Source organism: Zalophus californianus, chromosome 10 (assembly GCF_009762305.2).
Source record: "Zalophus californianus isolate mZalCal1 chromosome 10, mZalCal1.pri.v2, whole genome shotgun sequence".
NCBI lineage: Eukaryota > Metazoa > Chordata > Mammalia > Carnivora > Otariidae > Zalophus > Zalophus californianus.
In genome coordinates, this window is record NC_045604.1 from 77,265,867 (window position 1) to 77,286,761 (window position 20,895).

A 20,895-nucleotide genomic window follows, 5' to 3' on the forward strand; every position below is an offset into this window, starting at 1 on the left:
TTCCTGGAATTCAGAAGGGAGGGGAAGTCTTTAACCACCACTTTTCCCCCCCTGCCAGAATCATGAGTCACAGAAGCTTGGTGAAGTTCAATGTTATCAGAGTCACGGCTGCAAGCGTGGGAGGTGCACAGGACGACCAGAACCAGGTAAGGGACGGTGGCAAAGCTTGCTGGTAAAATCCAGAAGCTGAGCCACGGATTCTTCGAGATTCCACGATTCCTTCTACACTGCTGTAGGGCACAGAGGGGGAAATCGAGTCATCTGCCTTTTGTACACATCCTAAGCCTGCCCGAAACGTTAGTGGTGTGTGCCCACTGCAGCAGCAATGTGGGCAACAAAGGCCATGACTCCATGTCTCGTTTTCATATCAATCAGCAGAAATTAGTTTTATTAGAAAAATGAAATTTTCCTGTATTTACATTTTTACACCATAGGACTGGGCACTTTTGTTGCCTCGGGAGTTATGTACACATCAGTTTGCACACACATTTCAAACCCCATTCCTTAAAACAGTTGATAACACGTTGAACAGAAAGAAAAGACATACTACAAGAAGACAACCATAGTATATACTTCCTCTATCATAGAAAGGTGTTAAGCAAACGTGTAATTTTGTAGCTATGCTTGGAAATATTGAATACAGTTATCAGCACTTCCTCATGCAGTGGATTAAAACATGACAGGTAGAAACTGACGTGATTGGTAAGTGAACGTCTGTTCCCCAATGAGGACCACTGAGTAGAGCACCCAGCTTGCTTGGGGTTCCACCATATAAGAGATCAAGCCAGTTCTGACGTGGGTTTTGGACTGTGTTTGAGTGTGTCACTGTGAATGGGAACCCCTCTGCATATGGAGGTCGGTCCTGCCCGTGTTGGGTGGAAGGTGGACTCAGACATGGGTCCTCAAAGCTGCTTTATTCCATGACTTCCTGTGGGTAATGACCAGCTTGTGGATTACGTAAGCAACGGGTCTCATAACGTGACCGAAAAATGAAGAGTTGACCCTCTTTTTGTGTCTGAGAAGGCCACTGTTTGTCTCTGATGATCTAGTTCTTACTCAAACCACCGGTGAGACTCGCCTAATTCTTTCTGAATCTTCAGCTTGAAATATATATACTATACATAAACACATATGCACAAACATTCTATTGTGATCAACTATAGTAAAGTCTACCGACTAAATAATTTGGCAAGTAGATGCTTTTAAGTTGGTTTGAGCAGGGGAATGAACAAGATGAAGATTCGGGGCTCAAGAACAACTGATAAATCTTTGGGGAACCTCAGGCTTGGAAGGCATCTGAGCCATGTCTAGCCATGTAATTCGTGGTATCGAGTAGTTTCCTGAATTTGCTATGAAAACGTTATTCTTGACCTTATCTCTGATTGGGAAAAAAAAGAGGCAATTGGCATCCTTTCCCAGTGAAAAATTTGGGGAAGGTGAATGTTACAAGCGCCCCCTTCATCTTTGCAAATCCACCAGAATTTTCAAAGATGATCACCTGAATTTGACGCAGAATAGTCTGAATCTTCAATTTCTAAACTGGAACATTTCCTTAGTGGCCATGGCTTCAGAGCTGTGTCTACAAACCTAATAAACTTAAAGAAGTTTTTTTTTTTTTAAATAAAAAGTCAATACCACTCATTTATTTGAGTTAGCTCAACTGAGAATAGAAATAATTCAATAGGTCTTAGATGTAATGTAATGTAAAAACCTCAGTCGAATTCAAAAAGCTATGATTATTTTTCATGGAAAAACTGACAATGTTTTTATATTTCTGGACCTTCACTATTTGCTCAGCTATCGACAGTCTTTGATTTGAGCCCTTTAAAATCTTGAAACAGCAAAATGTCAGATCAATGAGAAGCATTTAAAATGCCAAAGACAAACTTACGTTCGCTGGAGAACAATTAACCTTATTAATTTAAAAGGCAGCTGTGGTATTGGCTACGTGTTAATATTCCTTTGAAGGCTCGTCTTAAATCCTTCCCAAAAGGTGTGGGAGAGAATTAACTGGGGGAGGTTATGACCCAGGGCTATGGCTAATGAGGAATGTTCTAGACTTGCAGAAATGCAAACTTATAGTTTCATGGACCTGGTACCTAAGAGGGATTGATGAGTGATCATCTCGGTTTTGTCTTGTCTCTGCAATGCTGCTGTCACCTTATTTGAGGAAGTTAATCTGAGAAATGACTCCATTGGAAACAGTTTGGTTCTGGCTCCCTGGAGGGCTGTGTGCTTTGAAATACAGCCCCAGGGAAGAAAGCCTACTGGCCAAATGGTTCTTTTGAGTGTTCCAGTTTCGCACAGCTCAGCATCCCTGGGAGAATGTTGTCACGCACTTGTAGACCCAAAGATGGGATCTTAAAATAGGTATTAAATAATGATAACTTTTCTGGCTTAAGAGACCTTTTACTGCCAGCTTGAAAGATGTAAACAGCTAGAGAATTTCTCAGGGACAGTGACAAGGGGGCTTTGTTAGATTCACTGACCCTCCAGAAGGACTGAATCGCAGAACCTCCCAGAAAAACATTCCTTCAAATCTGAGCTCTGTTTCCTCACCTACGAAATGGGGCTAATGTGGCCCCAATTCACAGTAAATAGAAATGCCTGGCGGGAGCAGGGTGGCTTAGAACATGGGAGCGGTGCAAGAAAGGGGTGCATGGGCTCCGTGTCGTGCCCACATCTCCCCCCCCCCATGCATTATGCACGCCATCATGTTGGACTCCCAGAAAGCATCATGGAAACATTCTAATTCAACACTCATTAGTGAGGCAAACTGAACAAGAGAATAATAGTTATCTTGGTGCCAGTGACGACCTAGCAGGGACAGCCTCTTGGAAATACTGTGACCTTTCTGAAAATGGGCCACAGTGTTTAGGAGGGCTCTGATGAGGGGCCACAGGGCGGTGTGGGGGCCCGCACACTTGGGAAGGGTATACTACTTGCATGTGTTGAATGGAAGGAACCCTGATATCTACGGAGAAAAAAAGGAGAGATTCGGAAGGGGATATTTAAAATTAGGCACATGCTACAGAGTAACTCCCCAGCAACCAAAAAAGTGAATTCAGAGTGCAAGGGTTTGGGGAGAGACACAAACAGCATTCAAGTGTCAGAAGGGATGTGAACAGAGGTGAGATCCCCAGGAGTTCTCAATACACCCCAAACCAGACGACGAGGGGGTAGGACACTAACAAACCTCCTCCCCTCAGAGGCTGGAGCTCAAGAGAGAGCCCCAGGGGACCTCAGAACAGCATATCTCTTTCCAACTTTTATTCTGACCTCCATGGCGGAGATCAGGCACTTCAAGAATACGCCCAACATGAGGGATTTATTAGCAAACTCCTGTTGCTGATGAGGCTGAGACCGACCTGAGCTTCAGTTTCCTTATCTATAAAATGGGGGCAACCGTACTTCTATCCTATGGTTATTTTGAGGCTCTCATTCTAGGATGTGCCCAGAATACAGTCTGCACTGTATCCGCACTCAGTGCGGATCCCTTTTGATACTTCCAAGCTCAGGTGCTGACCCCAGGCATGCATGTGAGATCAGCAGAGGATCCCACACTCCTGGCAATGCCCAGAGCAGGATGGATGGAGAGAGAAGATGCTCCCTCTGCACCCGCCATCTCCCTGAAACACACCTTGACTCCTTCCGCCGTCTCTCTGCCCCATTTTGTCTCTAGGGAACTTGATGTGCTCGCTTTTGTCAGCCGCACAGTAGGCACTTGGGACTCAATGAGGAATTCTCCCCACTCCCTTCCCTGATACATTTATACCCTGAACGATCCAAGGTATTCTTCCTAAGACAAAAATAAAATCAAACGAAAAAGCTTTCAGGAAATAGCTTTTTTTTTTTTTTTTTTTACATCGCAGTCTGTTTTCTAATCCTTTGGGGAATTCTTTTCCGCCTTTTCTGGAAGCCCACGTCATAAAGCAGGGCTGCAAAGAGGCAGGATCTGGCAAGGGCTGGAGAACCCGGTGGCACCAGATCCACGCCTCCTGCACACAGATGTGGGGGGGCAAGTCTGGTCGCCTGCTTAGATGCTCCTGGGTTTCCCAGGTACTGTCTTTGAATGTTCAAAGAATCAAGGGTATCTCTCCAGGAGCACCAACTATATTCTCCAAGGTTACTTATGGGTCTAGGGAAGGATGGGTTGGTCGGTTGGATCATGGAATCAGTGTGATATTTATTTCCTGGCAAGAACTTGATTTATCATTTCTACTTTTGACACTCCGTCTGTGTTTGGGTTTTGTGGGCCCTCGGTGGCCTTTTGCGTTAGGGAGCTCAATTTCTAGACCGTATACTGCTGATGAGAAGAGACTGTGTTTTCTCTTCCCTTTGCATCTCCCAACCCCAAATCGGCCTTAAAAAGAGAGCAGATACTCGGTCAAGTGCTCTCAGCTGATCGGTGTCTTTTGTTCATCCTTGGCTCGTGAGAAATAGAACTCTATCACCTCAATGATCACCACTGGCTTTCATCTTTGGTTTGAGGTTTTAAACTATGTCCCTTGTTGGCTCTTCCCAGGAAATAGGTCCCTGAGAAAAGTTTTCTCTTCTCCAGGATTCTGAGGCAGGGAGTGTTGGGGAGCTTAAGGGAAAACCAAATCTAAAGAGGGGGTGGTATGTGTCTGTATAAGGCAAGAGGGAAAGAAAGCGGGGACCATTCTGTGAGGTTCTCTGGCTCTTATCCCAGAGGGACCCGGAGAACACTTTTGAGAGAAACCTAGAACTGAGTCAGCCTGGGGAAGGGAACCAGGTGAGGAGTTAACTGGACCGTGCACGAAGGTCTTGGGTTCTAGATACTGTTGATCCGATGATTCCATACAGATTATGCCCCTTCAGGAGCTCAGTCTCTTAATTTTCTCATCTCCATTCCTCCAAATCTTGGCATAGTTCTAGAAGTTCTATTTTTCTAAGACCCTTCTGGGCAGGCACCTTTAGCTGATGCTCTCTCCAGAGTACTTTTGGGCGCAGAGCAAGCGGGGACAGGGAAGAGAATAAGGAATTTACACAGGGAATCTGCCCTTCGGTGGGTTCACAGAAATCACCCGCGCGTCCCTATCAGCATCGTCTTCAGAAGTTAATGTGAGAGGAACATGTATCACACCCCGAACCCCAGATAGCTTTTTTGAAAGGAGGCCAAGAACACCAGTACCCAAATCCCACTTGGGCCCTGCCATCCTCCCTAGAACATAGATAATTTTTTTTTAAATAAAAACAATAGCATCCTCTCTTCCTAAATATCAGCCCATTGATAACCAGAATGGGTTTTCCACATGTTAATAACCATCATCACGACCTAATTTTTAACATATAGTTTACATTATATACAATTGTATTTGGATAACACACTTGACGTGTGAGTGGTAGAAATCAAGCATGTATAGAGTATATGTACATGTGTACAAGAGCATTGGTATTGGCAGGAGGGGTGTCTTTGCTCTCCTCCGATGTGTATCAGGTGGCCAACTGCCCTCATCTGCTATGACCTGATGTGAACACAGTACGATGTGAAGGGGTGAAGTGGAAAAGCACACCTGCGTGTTGGTGTAGACCCCACTGAACCTCTCACCCAGCGCTTCCGACCCTGCCGACCAAAAGAATGTGGGGCATCCGTAAGGTCTAATTTTGTCTCAAGTGAAAATACTGCTTTTGCGCTGAAAACCACTGTCACGTGGAATCCTTAACTCCTATTAAACACCAACCAATGAGTTGTGTTTCCACGGACTCGGTGCCCCCCGGCCCGCCACTGAACTCCAATTCCGTCCACTCCAGCCACGGTTCATACAGGTGGGCTCTGCTTCAGAAACAACTCCTGTCCCCTTTGCAAGGATTCACGTGTGACATCTATGCACAAGCAGACAGGATAGGGATGCACCTGGAGTTAACACATCTGTTCAGCTCTTCTGAGAGATACTTAGGTTTCTCCAGTTCGTGTTTATTTAGGTCTTACACCGTATGGGATTTCAGTGCAATGTATTTATTTATATGACGACTGATTATTAGAGCTGCACTTTTTAGGTTTAAAGGAGATAAATTTTTAATCACCATTTAATTAACACCAACTCCCCCCCTTTTACATTAGCATTTGCAAAGAATTCAGGGCATTTGTCATTTCCTGAGAAGGACGCAGAATATTAAATACACATCAGTGGCAGGCATACCCAGTAGAATAAACAATGTGGGGCTATATGGCTGCTATGGATCTTTTGGCTAATTAACTGCCTTGGCCAGAGTCCCATGTAAGTGAAACTACTTCGTTTGTAAACAAGGTGTAATTTTCCTGTTTCTCCCTTGAAAATAAGTGTGAGTCAATGTGACTGATTTTGCTGCAGTGGGGGCCTTTTAATGGTCTCCTCAGAGCAGCTGAGTATGAAAAGTTCTCAGGCTCTCTGTGACAGAGGAGAGAAACCAGGTATAATCCCCAAGACCCCGGTCATGGTGCTGGCTGCCATTACGGAGTGAAATTGCAAAGGACGGGAGAGTGGGGAGATTATCATAATCCTGTACCTCTCGCGGGAGCCGTGCTGGCAGAAAAACAGACCCGTTAGGGAGCTGTCTTCTGGGAGCACTGAAGCCAGAAGTAGTCTGAGACCTACAGGTAGAAGGACCAGGTAGACTATGTTCTAGGAACTCCAAGGGCTCCAGGGTAGAATTCATGCCCCAGAAGACTCTCTTCTTACCCAGACTATTTTAAGTTGGGCATGTGTGTACCGTTACTCATCGACAGAAACGTGAGCACCTGCATTTAGGCATACCTGTTGGGCCCTTCTCAAGGGGAGAAGGCCACTTAGAGTCATTGCGGTACGGTTATGGATGCCGGCTCTGGCTTGAGTCAGGTGAAACTCGGGCACGATTCGGGGGCTCAGGCATGCCGGCTCTTTGGCATCAACAGCTCCCAGATCTCAGGCTGGGATGTCACAGGAACCCTCTGTAAGGGGTCCAGAGTTGGAGGGCTTTCTATTTATGTCTTTGACTTTCTGCTTCCAAAGAACAGAACTGACTTAAATCACCTTCGAATAGTTCTATGTCGTTATCTTTTACTTGGCAGATGGCCTGTCTGATCAGCGGTCAGTTTTCTTATGCTTGGGATCATCATAATTAAGAGTCGATGAATTTGTGGAGGAGGAAAATTATGTATTCATTATAGATAGCATTCCAATGCTCAGTGTTTCTTTTTAAAAATGCGTTGGGTATTAAAGGAAGCACGGTACTGATGGTTCTTCCAAAAGCCCCATTTTTAGTTTTTGGTTTTTTTTTTTTTAATCTAAAGAAGCATAGGGTTAACAGCAGAAATAATGCTGTTGTTAGAAGAAGGGTTTTTGATCTATGGAACAGTTCTGAGTGTAATTCGCGTTCTCCCTGGAGGTCTCTGTCACTTTTTGCAGCCCCCACCCCCACCCTGGGGTTTTGAGGACACAGGAAGAAGACAGAAAGCCTCTTTGGATTAATGACATACCACAGCTCTGTGTGCTGGGGAGACTTTTTAATTCATTTCATGTCATGACACGCCAGTCTTGTGGGGGAAATGAGGTGGTCCTGGCTGGGGGAATGTGGGTCTGGAAAGCAATGGGAGGGCAAAGGCAGAAAGTTCTAAAAGACAAGACAGCCAGGAGTGTGCCTAAGAGTAGGAATGGAGGTGAGGCCCTTCAGTCTGGGCTTCTCCATTCTTGGGCCTTGGGGCAGCAGAAGCAACATCCGAGAAAGAAAATGCAATGTTCAGGTACATTTGTCAGCAGTGCCTAGCCCTCCCCTTCTGACGGGAAGACCTACTCGCCCATGGCCACCTCTGCCTCCCCACCGATGATCCCGAAACTCGTTGTAACCACTTATCATTACTGGATGCACCTGCCCAAAGATGAAGCCATTCACTGAATCCTCAAGCTCTAAGAGAATTATTCCTGGCACCTGCCCACTTGCAGGAAAACACTACCTACAGAACAGAACGCGCTGTAAGTAAAAGAAACAGGGTGACTTTTCAGCTTGCCAGTCTGTGCCCTTCTCCAAGAACCCAAAGCAAAATGCAGGAGGAAACCAGGAGAAGGGCAGGCTAGTTTGCCTAGGCTGTCTGCAGCCTGTCTCCGGACTCAGCGGCTACCGGACCGGACGGCTAGTTACCCTAGCTATTTCAGGGACATTCGTAAAGTTAACATACACTAAAAAGGTTTAACATTGTCTGTGGGTTTTATAATACTTAATTTTTAAACTACAGAATTCTGGTCTGTTATCACATAACAACTACCTTTGTGTCCTCAGCACGTTCTCGGCGTCAGGCCATGCTGCAGACTTCCCTTCCTCCCCCAGTGTTTTTAAATGAGTCTCATTCCAGGTCACATAGGCACAGGTCTGAGTAAAGTAAGAATGAGACAGTGGGGGGGGGGGGTCACTTGGAAATGACAAATGCTTTGGAGAATTTTTCATAGATTCCCGTTGGTGCTAGTGAAGCGGTTTTGACTCCAAAAGAGCGAAAATTTCAGAAGAGAGAAATCACTTTTGCCACTAAAGGTGACCCACAATTTGGAGGATGCTCAGGGTGGATGAGTGTCTCTCATGTTTTGAAGGCTTTTGATCTGAGGAGGTTGGGGTGGAAACGAGCATCCAAATGAATTTCATGACGTGAAGGAAGAGAAACGCAACAGGTAGGGCTAGGCTTCAGCAGATGGCTGGCACTGAACTTCTTACAGATCACAGGACACATTTGGCTGCTGGTGGGTGCCACCACGTTAACAGCTCTGGGAATAGCAACACGTAACACGTAATTAGACGCCGCCCTGGCCTTTCGGGGACAGAACGAGTTATGGTCAGTCTGGGAGGGAAGAAGGGGTAACAGATACTATACAACCCTGAGTCGTCACCAGAAGGGGGGGACACGCAAACTTACGTACACAGGAGTCTTCAGGATAAACTACAACAGCCGCTGTGTCAGAGACAGGAGATCCACCAGTTAGGTATCGGAGACATGGGTGTGTTTGTGCAGCTCTGAACAAGACCATCGAAGCCAAGGGTGAGAGTGTTCTGTGAGACGCACAAGCTGACATCCAAAGAGATGCTCGGAGCTCTCCGCCTGAGGGTCCTTCTGGCCCCTTACTCCAGATGTGTCTTGGAAATGGACTCTAATGAAGGTAGCATAGTGACTGTGAACACACGGATTTGCTATTCTTTGGGGGGGAGCCTGGAGTTCTGTGGTTGGGCCTGGGCAGTGATGGGAGGCATAACATGAAGGCTGAAAATGGGTACAAGGCCAAACTTCCTAATCTCTTGCACGTCAATCTCGCTACGGTGCAGACGCATTCCTAACTGTTTTGTCTGAGTCAGGGGTACATGCATACCATATTGCTTATTCGGAATGAGAGAGACCACTAGGCATTTCTGATGAGGGGAGCACATGGTGGACCGGTCTTAATGGAATTTGGAATATAGGAAATCATAGCATCACCATCAGCATCCAACACATTCTTATTGCCAACATACCTAGTGGGCATGTCCGGGAGACATGCCCTTGTGTGTGTGTGTGTGTTTTTGGTTGAGGACTCACCTATCTGGTATCTGCCATGCTCAGCACGCGCCTCACAAGATTCCTTGAGTGGAAGACTATGGCATGGAGCCATGTGCAAAAGAACCAACAAAAAAAAAAAAAAAAAAATACCTTCCTAAATCCTCTTCCTCTTGGCAGGGCACCATCGGACATCCGACATTTACCCTCCAGCACATCGGCCAGTTACGTATGTTTCCCTATAGATAAAACATTGATGGAAGGTTTTAAACATCAGATTCAATACTAGGCATTTTCTTGTACACACGTCTATTGCTGCAGGAATTCAAAACCCTGGGGGTAGAGTACATACTGTTCTTATTTGCAGCATAAGGCATAACATGCTCCGAAATGTACACGTCGTTGTGGCCTCGACTGTCCCTGGAGCAGTACGATGCTGTTGACCTCAAGGACGATCGAAGGTAGCTGTCGTTCACGGCCTGGGACGGCAGCGAGTGTTTGTAAGGGTCCGAGGGGCATCTCCCGATGACTAAGCGTCGGTCGTCCCCATAGCAACGGAGGAAAGGGTTATCGGAGGTGTGGTCCGGCAAGAGGGACTTGCTCCGCTTGCTGTCCTCCAGACCCTGGGGGAAGAGGGCGCTCTTGTTCCCCGAGAGTTTGCTGGAGGGGACACTAAAGAGACTCCCATACAAATTTCCCTCCAGAAGCCGTTCCCGGTCCTTGAGGCTGATGCTCCTGGAGGGCCTGCTGAGGTCGGTCTCCCTGGGCTTGTCGACAATGTTATCGTAGGAGTGCTGACGGCTGATCCTGAGCTTGTTCTTCTGGAACTGGAGGGTGCTGTTCTGTGCCCAGTCCTGCTGGTAGACCTCCTCCTGGGCGGCCGGGCTCCCTGTCTCCTGGAGCATCTGGTCTTCGTCGATGTCGTAGAGGTTGCCCATCCGCAGGCAGGCATCGCACTTGAAGGGGGACCGCACGGTGAAGTGGCCCGAATAGGTGGGCAGGTTGGACAGGCAGCTCCGGCAGTGTGTCGAGTTCTGCCGGTACCGGTCACTGCCCTCGCTGTGAGGGGAGCTCTTGTCTTTCAGGGTGAAGTGCTTGGAGTAGAATTTATGTTTGTCATTGTTGGGGAGCGCATCCTCATTGTGCAGGGGGTTCCTGTTCGTGGGCAGCGCGGGGTCCCCCTTGCGGAAGTTTTCGCTGGGGTCCTGGTACGTGTCTGGGAAGTCCACGTTCTCGGGCAAGGCCATGTTTTCAACAAACTGGGGTGGGTCCAGGTGGAAACTAGGTTCCTTCTCGCCATCGATGGTGTAGATCTTGTCCCTGGGGGAGCTCGCTTTGGTTTTCAGATAGGAGCGCTCGACCTCGCTGCAGTCCTTGGGGTATTTGGAGGCCACGGACCTTTTGAAGTTGTCCTTGGTCTTGTGGTTCTTACTGTTGTCGGGCTCTCTGTGGCACGTGGCCCGGCTCGAAGTTTCTGAGATGTCCGAGTGGGCCACCTCTTCCGGAAGGTACCGGGGACTCTTGAGGGAGTGGGTCCTATTTTCCACTGCTCCCTCGTCCCTCTGGGACACTGGGTTCTGGCTCAGGGAATCTTGGCGCAGCGATTCCATGGATTTCTTCCAAAGCTGCCGGGGCCTGGAGTTTGCTTTGGACTCTGTGCTCACGGCCACCTCCACCGTGTTGGGGTTAGACTCATTGAGAGTAAGGGGGTGCTGTCCCTGGAACACATAGTTATTCAGGTTGTCCTTGTGTCTGTTGGCCACGAATGTCTGCAGCTCATTCATGTTGTCCCCAAAAATGTTGTCTTTCCCCTGAAAGGATCTGTTGTCTGAATAGACCAAATTTCCCTTATCAGAAACCATGTCCATGATGAGGGAACCTCTTTGGATGAAGTCAGCAGCCCTTTTGGGGGAATCCATTCTTGAGGAGTTCACGTTGGACATGTCGGAGATGTTTTTGGCTGACCGGAGGAGTTTTAACATGTTGCTCTGGGATCCGGTCAGGTTGAAGTCTGGAGACTTCTTCTTCTCCTCGATGTGCACTCCATGGATGCAGCTGTAAATGCCCTGTGGGAAGGAACACGAGGCACGGTCAGTAGCAGCAGGAACACGAAACTACTGCACACCTGGCCTTCACCTGCAAAGGCGGGATGTGTCCTTCTTGGAGGAAGGAGCCTTGGAGGGGATCTTGGAGTCCAATCTGAATCCCGGGAATGTTTCTTAAATCTGTGAGACCAGTAAGTGCCCAGCTTCTCTCGTCTCTCTGGCTTTAAGATTATCCCAACACTTTAGTGAACAGTTTTGAGAAAAGGCATCGACTAATGCTCATGTATCTTATAAAGTTCTCGGTGCCTCCAAATTGGCACGGAAGGATATTGAATTGATACCTGGGGCGCTAGCTCATCTTTTGCTAGTGTCCCAGGATCATCTTTGGAGTCCGGATACCAGAGTGAGAAAACCCTTTCCGGTTACTCTAAGGCTGGGCATAAAAATCCACGGGTGATCACTCAGATATTTTAGGGAAGGAAAGATAGAGAAGCTGGGCTAGAAGGAGCAGTTGCAGGGGGACTAGTCTTGCCACCATGTGGGGATGTTAGCCTGAGAGTGAGACCGTCATAGAAAAGAGCAGAGCACAGGGAATGGAGAGACAGGACATGCTTTGAACCCCTGGGGCCACCACTTGAGACTTTTCATAGATGCCACTGAATATGTCCTTTTGTGTGCATGTGAGTGAGTGTGTCTGACACAGAGTTGGGTGCTAGCCATTAGGAACAGTGGAGAATCTCAAGGACACTGTGACGCAGCACTGAAATTCACCCAAGGACAGAGTGACTTTGGGACTTCTGGGTGGCTCAGGCATAAGCACCCCCAACTGTGGGTCCCTTGTTTTCCACGCCGCCTTGTTCCTTTCTTAAAAACAGCTGTTTACTTTTACTTCAAAGTAACTCAAGAGCTCTTACTTCATGGTGCAATGGTACGCAAGGTGGCTTTGGGGGGAACATTGTGATTTGCGTCCCCCTTTCCCCACTGCTGGCCCCAGATTTTGGCAGCCGTACCTAAAGGGGATGATCAGAACAAGCCCTCCCAGGACGGACAGGGGGCCAGCCCGAGAAGGGGTCTGTAGGGCAAACCTGGAGGCTGCTGCTGACCGGAGCATGAACTGGTGGAAAGGGTGTGCGGTTAGCTGTGGACTCTGCTGACCATGGCCCCGCCGGCCCGCCCCCCACCCCTGCCTTTTTCTAGAGAGTCTGCACTCCGCCTTCCAGGAACGGTACATGGGGAAGGCACAGTAGTGAGTCTGAGCATCTCTTTCTCTCCCCCTCTCCCCCCCACCCCGGGTTGCATGGCTCGGGCTCCCCAAAACCTGGCATCGTGCCCTTTCCCACCTTCCTGCAGCCGGTCTTCTGTCCCCTCTGTGCGGTGTGTGGGTCCTGCTCACCCGCTGCCCGGAAGGAGGGTCCCCTCTGCCCGCTTCCACGGCTGCTGGGCATGGCAATCACACCAATGCGCCGTGGGTTTCACATAGCACAGAGCTTCTGGACCTTGTCTGTGAACCCGTGCCTTCCCCGCCCAGCTCAGGAAACAGAGCAGTCCTACACTCTGACCTAGGGAGGCTCGGCCACTGTGGGTGAGAGAACCAGTGTGTCTCCTGTGGGTCTGGGTCAGACGAGATCTGCGCCTTTTCTTCCTTTGGTTAGTATTATAAAAATAGGAGTTTAAATTTTTTTTTTTCTGAATCTGTAATTTCGTTCTAATGAGCTCCCATCACCCTGCTAGAGCTTTTGAAAACCTCCCTCCACCCCTTCACAGGGCAGGTCAGTATGCTTCCATGGGCCGAGATAAGCTGGCTGTCCATGTGGGGGAGGACCACAGAAGTGGTCAGGAAGCTGAGTTATGTCTCAGGAATGGGGGGGGGGGGAGCTGGTCACTGACTGCTTTCTCTCATCCCTGCTTCCCCTGGGACTCACAGGCTGCAGCTCAGGCAGCTCCCAGGTGCTGATGTGCCTGGTGAAGCCTCGGGAAGGAGTCCATGTGATGGACCCAGCCCGTTCCCCCAGGCCTGGGCGGCAGCATTCTCCCATAGAGTTAACACATCTTCTTGATGGGCTGCCGAGAAGAGGGGTGCATGGCAGAGAAACGCGGAACCCGCGGGAAGTGAGTCCCATCTCCATCTGTCATTAGCTCTGTGACCTTGGATTAGCCGCTAAGCTTTCTGAGCCTTGGTTTCCACACCTGCAAAGTGGGAACCACACACTCTCAAAGTGGGTAGAGGGCAGGATAAAAGGGTGCAAACAAAGCCCCAGATAGAGCAGAGGCTCCAGAAACAATGAGCCGGATGAGCTGTGCTGCCGGTCATCCCCAATGTGCCCTACTTCGCTGCCCTCCCCTCCCCACACACACACTAGCACGAGCACCTGGCGCCCACGGTTCCAAAGCTGCAGGAAAGTGCAGGCTGCCCCTTACTACTGAAGGTTCATTCTGGTTAGGGAGCAGCCCAAACCTTCCCTCAGCTGCGGGCCCTGGGCCGCAGAGCTCTTGCTCATTTCTCGTCTTGTTACTTGGAGATTCAGGCTCCATCCTTCAGGTGATGGGAACGAGATGCCTTCTCGGCCCCACCGGGGCCCAGATGAGAGCCTCACTGAAGAGAGAGTGTAAAGCTCTGGACAGTCCGCTCTGCTCCCCTCGAGGGCCCTGACTCTCAGAACATTCTCGATGGGGCATGGGCTCTTCTGCCCTCCATGGTTCCCTGCAGTCTGTCTGGCCCTGACCCCTGGAGCATCTGCTAAGACCTAAACGTTTGTATCCTCCCCCAAAGTCACATTGAGATCCTAACCCTAAAAGTTGGTGGTGTGAGGAGGTGGGGCCTTGGGGAGGGAATGAGGTCCTGAGGGTGGGGTGCTCGTGAGTGGGATTAGTGCCCTTAGATGAGAAACCCCACGGAGCCCCCTCGCCCCCTTCCTTGTGTCATGAGGACACAAGGAGAAGTCTGTGGCCCAGAGGAGGACCCTCACCTGACCGTGCTGATACCCTGATTTCAGACCCCAGCCTCCAGAACTCTGAGAAACAAATGTCTGCTGTTTCTAAGCCACCTGGACTGTGCTATTTGGTCATAGTGGCCTTAACGGACCGAGGCGGTGCCTGACTTCTGCTCTCTTGGTCCCAGTGGTGGGTGAGCCCAGTCTCCCCTCATATGACCCCACCGGGCAGGTCACACACTTGCCATCCCCCTGACATCTGCCTCTCGTGGCACATATGCATGAATGTGCCCATAAGACACATTCTCTGCCCAGACCCCCTGACCTCTCTCATTCCTCATGACTGAAAGCCGAGGCAGTTCTTTTTGCTGGTGACAGTGAATATTCTCTTCTACGTGAGAGGGGGAGCATTTTGGAGAGAAAAATTAAGAGCCCCCCTCAGACCAGAGAGCATATATATATTTTTTTTAAGTCTAAAAAGGCAAAGGCCAAGGCTGTGGGAGAAAGTGGGTTCTAATGACTTCTTCGAGCCCTGGCCGTACCCTTTGGCAGGGCCAAGAGCACCCATAGGTCTGGTCTGTATTTTGTTGCATGATCCAGAAGCTTCCCAAGGGACATCTAGCCCGTGGGGAGGGCTGCATATGTCTGCTGTGTGGCAATAGCTAGGTCCACGGGCTGGGTGTTGAAGCTGCTGCAAGAGCTGGTTAATGGAGAGACCTGGCTAATGGGCAGGAAAGAACGTGCCTCGGGGGCAAGCACATTTCAGAGGCAGCCTGGATCTACATCCCCTGGAAAGGAACCAACACTCGGAAATGGGCTGAAGCATGTGACCCAGCCCTGCACATGTGACAGGCTTCCTCTTTCCTGCCTTTTTCTGGCATGATCCACGAAGTAGGAAGAACCCTGTAGTTTGAAGGACATTTAAGGTGAAGCCAAAAGGGTCCCATTCCAACCATTGGGGCCCCAGTTTCTCCATATCCACAGGACGGGTGTGATCATAGCAAACTCACAGGGGTTGTAACAGAGGATGGAGGAAACCTATCTGGTCCAGCCCTTATTCACACATGACCATAATTCACTACGGGGTTGTGGTCTTGCCTTTGTAGGAAGGTGGGTTCTTGGGCTTGGAAATTCCCCACTGCAGGTTTGTTAAAAAAATGATTACGTGTGCACAACGAAGACATTTTTCTCTCTCTCTGTTCTCTGCTCTGTGTAAGGAATATACACGTAAGGTGGCATATGCATGATTGTGCCCATAAGACAAGCTTTAGAGCTATGTGTTAGCCCTTGATGAGAAAGGGAGAACAATTTTTTTTTAGCAATCCGGAAGCCCCGCTATGGATAGCATCAGGGGCTGAGCCCATTCTGAGTTCCCCTAACAAACAAGAGAGGCAGGAAAGTATATTAAATATGAAACCCTTCTATTCATGCATACCGGGCTGCACTTATTTTAAAAGACAGATATTATCTCGGGAGAAGGAGGGTCAGTGCTGAAGTATGGCTCCCTGCAGCGTTTAAGGACCCAGGAGTGATGGTGGCTGGGAGTCCCCACAGGGGCACGGAAGTCCTTGCAGTGCTATGAGACACAGGGTCCTCTCTTCCCTAGGGAGGGGAGACTGAGTTCAGATTCCAGGATGCCTGGCTCCTGTGTGCCCCATCCCCCTCCAATCCTGTCCCTCAAGATGCTTGGAAGGGGAATGGGGGATTTAGTTCATTTCTCATAATGACAATCCTCTCCACTTGGCTTCCCTGATGGTATCTCAGACAGAGGAAATGCTCTTCCCGATACAAGCGGGATTTATAAGGAAAAGCAACAGCGTGCATTTGCTCATGATAATCCCAGAGTCATTTGGATATGGAAAGCCTTCAGTAACTGGTGGAGAGAATTAGCTTAAAGTTGGCATAATACCTAGCTATTTGCATCACTATGTTATTTTTAAGCAATCTGTGTGTTTAGATGCCATCAAGTTAATTAGGAAATATGTATTTGCACAGAATGCAAGTTAAGAGTGCCACTGAACAGAAAAAATAAATCCTCCCCACTAAGCTAATGTGTGCCTTCTGAATCTCCAAAGTGCTTAAAATCACCAAATGCTAAGAATATACAAATTCCTTTAAAAATGATTATTTTGTTTTCCCAATAACCATTAGCATATAAAACCACACCAAATGTTTTTCATTAAATTCTTCTAGAGTGAAAACATTCCATGGTGAGTAAATGGGAGAAACAGGTAGATAAATAGATGGACAGATGGATGAATGGATGGAAGGATGGATGGATGGGTGGGTGGGTGGGTGGGATGGGTGGATGGATGGGTGGATGGATGGATGAAATAGATGGATGGATGGACGGAAAGATGACTGCAAGATAAATAATGTTACATTCTGTTAGAAGATGAGTGAATATATATGTATGATGCAACTCAGTGACAAGATTGTATTGAATATGTAAACATCCATTTTGTCAGTTGTGTGCACATATGTGTTGTGTAGTATGATTTGTATCAAATCTCTTGTGTTCCTTGTATTGGATGTTTGTTGCTTATGTAAGATCATGTGCTCTGGCTGGTACCACACCACCCGGATGCGAGTCCCGGCTGCACCGAAGACTGTGCAGCCTGGGGTAATTCTCTACCCTCATGACTTTGAGTTTCCCCATCTGTAATCTGGGGCTAATAATGGTTACCCACCTCACAGACATGGTTTGTAGCTTAAATGAGATGAAGAGTCTACAGTCCTTACAGGGTGCCTGGCACATATAGGTGCTCCACAAATACAAGCGTTTTCCGTGATTGTTGTCATTACCGATGAATTTTATGTCCTGTTTTATGGTGACATACACATGCTGTATTGTGCACCAGGAGAGGGGTTTCCTTGTATAGTGTGTGAGCTCACTAGAGCACGTGTGTTCCATGCTGTAGTTTATGCTGGGATGAATGTGTACTTTGGTTTTCTATTTGATGTGTGAGCATCTTCTCATGATTCTTCATGTCTTTGTGTCATCTGAGGCTCTGTCGCATTGCACACACTCATAAACTGTAACGTCCTGTGCAGGGATTTTAGTGGTGTTGTAGAGCATGTCTGGCTGCTAATGGTGGACGCCACAGACTGCTGCATTTGGCTTACATGGTATTTTGTTTTTGTTTTTTTTTTTTAAATTGAATTTGTCACTAGTATTTAAAAACTGAAAGGTTTCACATAAAATTAGATGACTACTTTCTCTTTTAAAAACTAAAAGAGCCGACAGTATTGCCCTTGTGTTCTCAAAAGCTAATACTCCGTCGGACTTGAGGAGGACTGACCCCTTCAGGTGGGGTAGGCATTCTCCAGTGCTCCCTCACCTTGACACCCAGGGGGCGTTCGCTGTGTTTCATCTCATTTGTGGCTATTGTTTCCATCCCCAGCCTGCTTTACCCCCATCCCCCCTTCCCTCTCTGGCCTGCACAGTCATCTGGGATTGCTACTGGCTGGGTTACGAAGGCGCAGAACCTCGATTCCTTTCCGACAAGCCCAAGAAGGGTTGGTGAGCGAGGGGAGGATGTGCACACTGCCCCCCACCCAGGAGTCAAGCATCCCAGATTCTCTGGAAGCCCCGAGGTCTTCTGGACCTGCCCTCTGCATTAAGGTCATAGCCGGCGGCGGTACTGACCCTGCTGATGGAGAAGAGCAGCCCCGGCCGGTCGGAGCACACGCCGGTGAAGCAGAAGCGCAGCTTCCAGTAGAAGAGGTGCTCCCAGATGAAGGTGATGAGGCTGAGGGCCATGGCGGCCGCCAGCATGTAGAACACGCCGGCCATGTTGTCGATGTCCAGCTGACTGCTCATCACCTCGTTCTTCTCGTTGTGGCAGATCCCTGTGAGCCACAGTGTCTCCAGCTCCTCCATCTCGCCTGGACAGGAGACAAGAGCCGCAGGCTGTGAGGAGCGGGGCATGCACTCTGGGTCGGGGGCAGACACAGCGGACTTAGAGCTGGGGGACCAGCAGGAGCCTTACTGAGCGCTCCAGGTCTGCGCATGCTCACTTGCACGGTGAAGCTCAAATGGTAACGGGACCTACCTAATTCTGTCGTCGGGAGGATGAAACAAAATAACGTGTAGTCAGGTGCAGTCCCTGGGTGTGTGTATGTGTGTGTGTTTGTGTTTTTAATCATTGTCATTATGTTCTACCCATCCCCCTTTTCTCTGCCCACGTCCCCGACGCCCACTCAAGCCTGGAACAGGACCGGGCATAAACTGGCACCTTGCTACCGTGGAAAGTCTCGCATTCCAGTTATGACTTAATCACTTACTAGCTGGGTGAGTGCAGAGCCACAGCCCTCGCGTCTATGAAATACACAGAACAACAATGCACCCTTCCTGGAGCTCTCATAAGGACCAAATGAGCTCACATCTGCAAACGTCCTAAGTGCAGGGCCCGGCTCATAGCAAGTTTTCATAAATAGTAGCGTTCACAGGATTGTTGTGAAGGAAATGCCGGGCACAGTGCACAGCGCATGGCAGTCCTCAAATATGTTGGTTTCTTCCTGCATCTTCCTTTAGAACATCTGGGATTGTTCCAAGATGCCACCCACTAGTGGGGCACTGAGGGCAGAAGGCACTGAAGAGAGACATCCCAATCAGCTCTGAATGGCCCCTTGCAAACCAAACACCTCCCCACTTCAGTAGGCAGTTAAAGAAGCAGGTGGAGTTTAGAGTGGGAAAGAAAAAGTAGGCGTGCTTAGCATTATTTTGTCTTTCTAGTATGTGCATTTCATCCAGTTGCCATTTAGGAGGAAATTCTCTGATCTAAATGTCTAGCAATTCACTAAACTATGGCACTTACACTATGATTGAAACTTTAAAAATTCTCCTTCAAGGACAGTGAAAATCAAACAGGATGCATATAATGTTAAACGAAAAGTATGACTATGTTGTGTGTGCGTATCTGATCTAAGATACAATATGAAACATTAGTGGAGTAAAGTAAAAGGAAACACTCCAAGTGTTTCTTTGATTCTCTTTTGAAGAGTTTAGCATAATTACCGCTTTCATACTGCTGTCTTTTTTTCAGTTTCGTGAAATTAGCGTGTGATGTTCTTGGTTGGTTTGCTCTCTTGAATGATTTGGCTGAACAGAGAAATCTAAGTTGATCCTTGTTTTCCCTGGGCCTTTTGAAGATGTTACTGAGTTTCTTCTGATCTAGATTACAGTTGTTGAGAAGTTGGCTAATAATCTAATTGTCACTACTCCCTATGCATTCTGTGTTTTTTCTCTGATGGCTCTGTAGATTTTCATTTTGTCTTTGGTGTGGAATGTAGGTGTGGACTTGCTTTATTACTTGTTCGGCTCTAGACTCAGTGTCATTCTTCGATGTGTGACTCAGGATTTTAATTCTGGGAAAACATTTCACCCATTCTTGCTTTGAGTATCAACTCTCCCTATCCCCTTTTAAGAAAAAAAATTAGTAAACTTTATTTTTTTAGAGTAGTTTTAGGGTTTCAGAAACATCGAGTAGAAAGTACAGAGTTCCCATAACTCCTCCCCATTCGCTCAGTTTCTCCTACTAACATCTGGCATTGGGGTGGTTTTTTGTTTTGTTTTTTTGTTTGTTTGTTTTTTTTACAATTCATGAACTGATCTTGATACTAAAGCCCAGAGTTTACATTAGGTTCACGCTTTATGTTGTACCATTCTGTGGATTTTGCCCAAGGCTTAATGCCATGTGTCCATCATTACAGTATCATACAGAACAGTCTTGCTGCCTTGAAAGTCCCCCATGCGTGCTCCCCGATTCAACTCTCTTCACGCCCCATCCCAACCCCTGGCAACCACTGATCTTTTGATGGTTTCTCTAGTTTTGCCCTTTCCAGAACATCACATAACTGGAACCAAAGTGCACATAGTAGTCTTTTCAGACTGGTTTCTTTCATAGTAACAAGATTTTTATTTTTTAAGGTGATGATTTTTTAAATCGTCTGATTTGTAAAAAGATGACACAAAATTTAAAATGATACAAAATATCAATTTCAAAACAGCATCAGAAAGTGCACATACTTAACCGTACTCAGCTCATAACAGAGCAAGTGGATAAGCAGAATAATTCGTACTGTAGCATTTTGCTATATGAACTGGTCGCAGAAAAAGCTGATAAAGGAAGGCAGAGGTGCTCTGTCTTTGAAGAATTAGAACCGAGGGGTTCCAGAATCATCTGGCATCCATTCAGTGTTGTATTCATGGTTAGAAATGTACATGGTGGGAAGTCCAGGGATCTTCCGGATCCTTCCTTTAAGGTCCCAGTTAACTGTGGCCACAATATTAACACCTGTGCTGAGAACTATATGCATTTAAGTACCTCCACTTCTTTTGATGGCTTGACAGCTTTCTTTTTATTTGTGAATAATTTCCATTGCATAGATGTACAGTCTGTTTATCATTCATCTACTGAAGGAC

At 47.8% G+C, this 20,895-nt stretch overlaps 1 protein-coding gene across 2 annotated transcripts in view; it reads right to left on the reverse strand.

Moving 5' to 3' along the window:
* Positions 1-356: 356 nt before the first annotated feature.
* Positions 357-20,895, reverse strand: part of GRIN2A (glutamate ionotropic receptor NMDA type subunit 2A) — a 375,591-nt gene continuing 355,052 nt past the window's right edge. The window contains exons 13-15 of one of the 2 annotated variants that reach the window (XR_003523244.2): positions 18,118-18,356; positions 8,886-11,559; positions 357-8,732 (exon numbers count right to left, since the gene is read on the reverse strand). Coding sequence is in view for 1 of the 2 variants with exons in the window: in XM_027612864.2 (XP_027468665.1) it covers positions 9,760-11,559; positions 18,118-18,356 (2,039 nt within the window). In the remaining variant the exon portion in view is untranslated. Of the gene's footprint in view, positions 11,560-18,117; positions 18,357-20,895 lie in introns of both variants that reach the window. The other variant, XM_027612864.2, reaches the window with a different exon arrangement.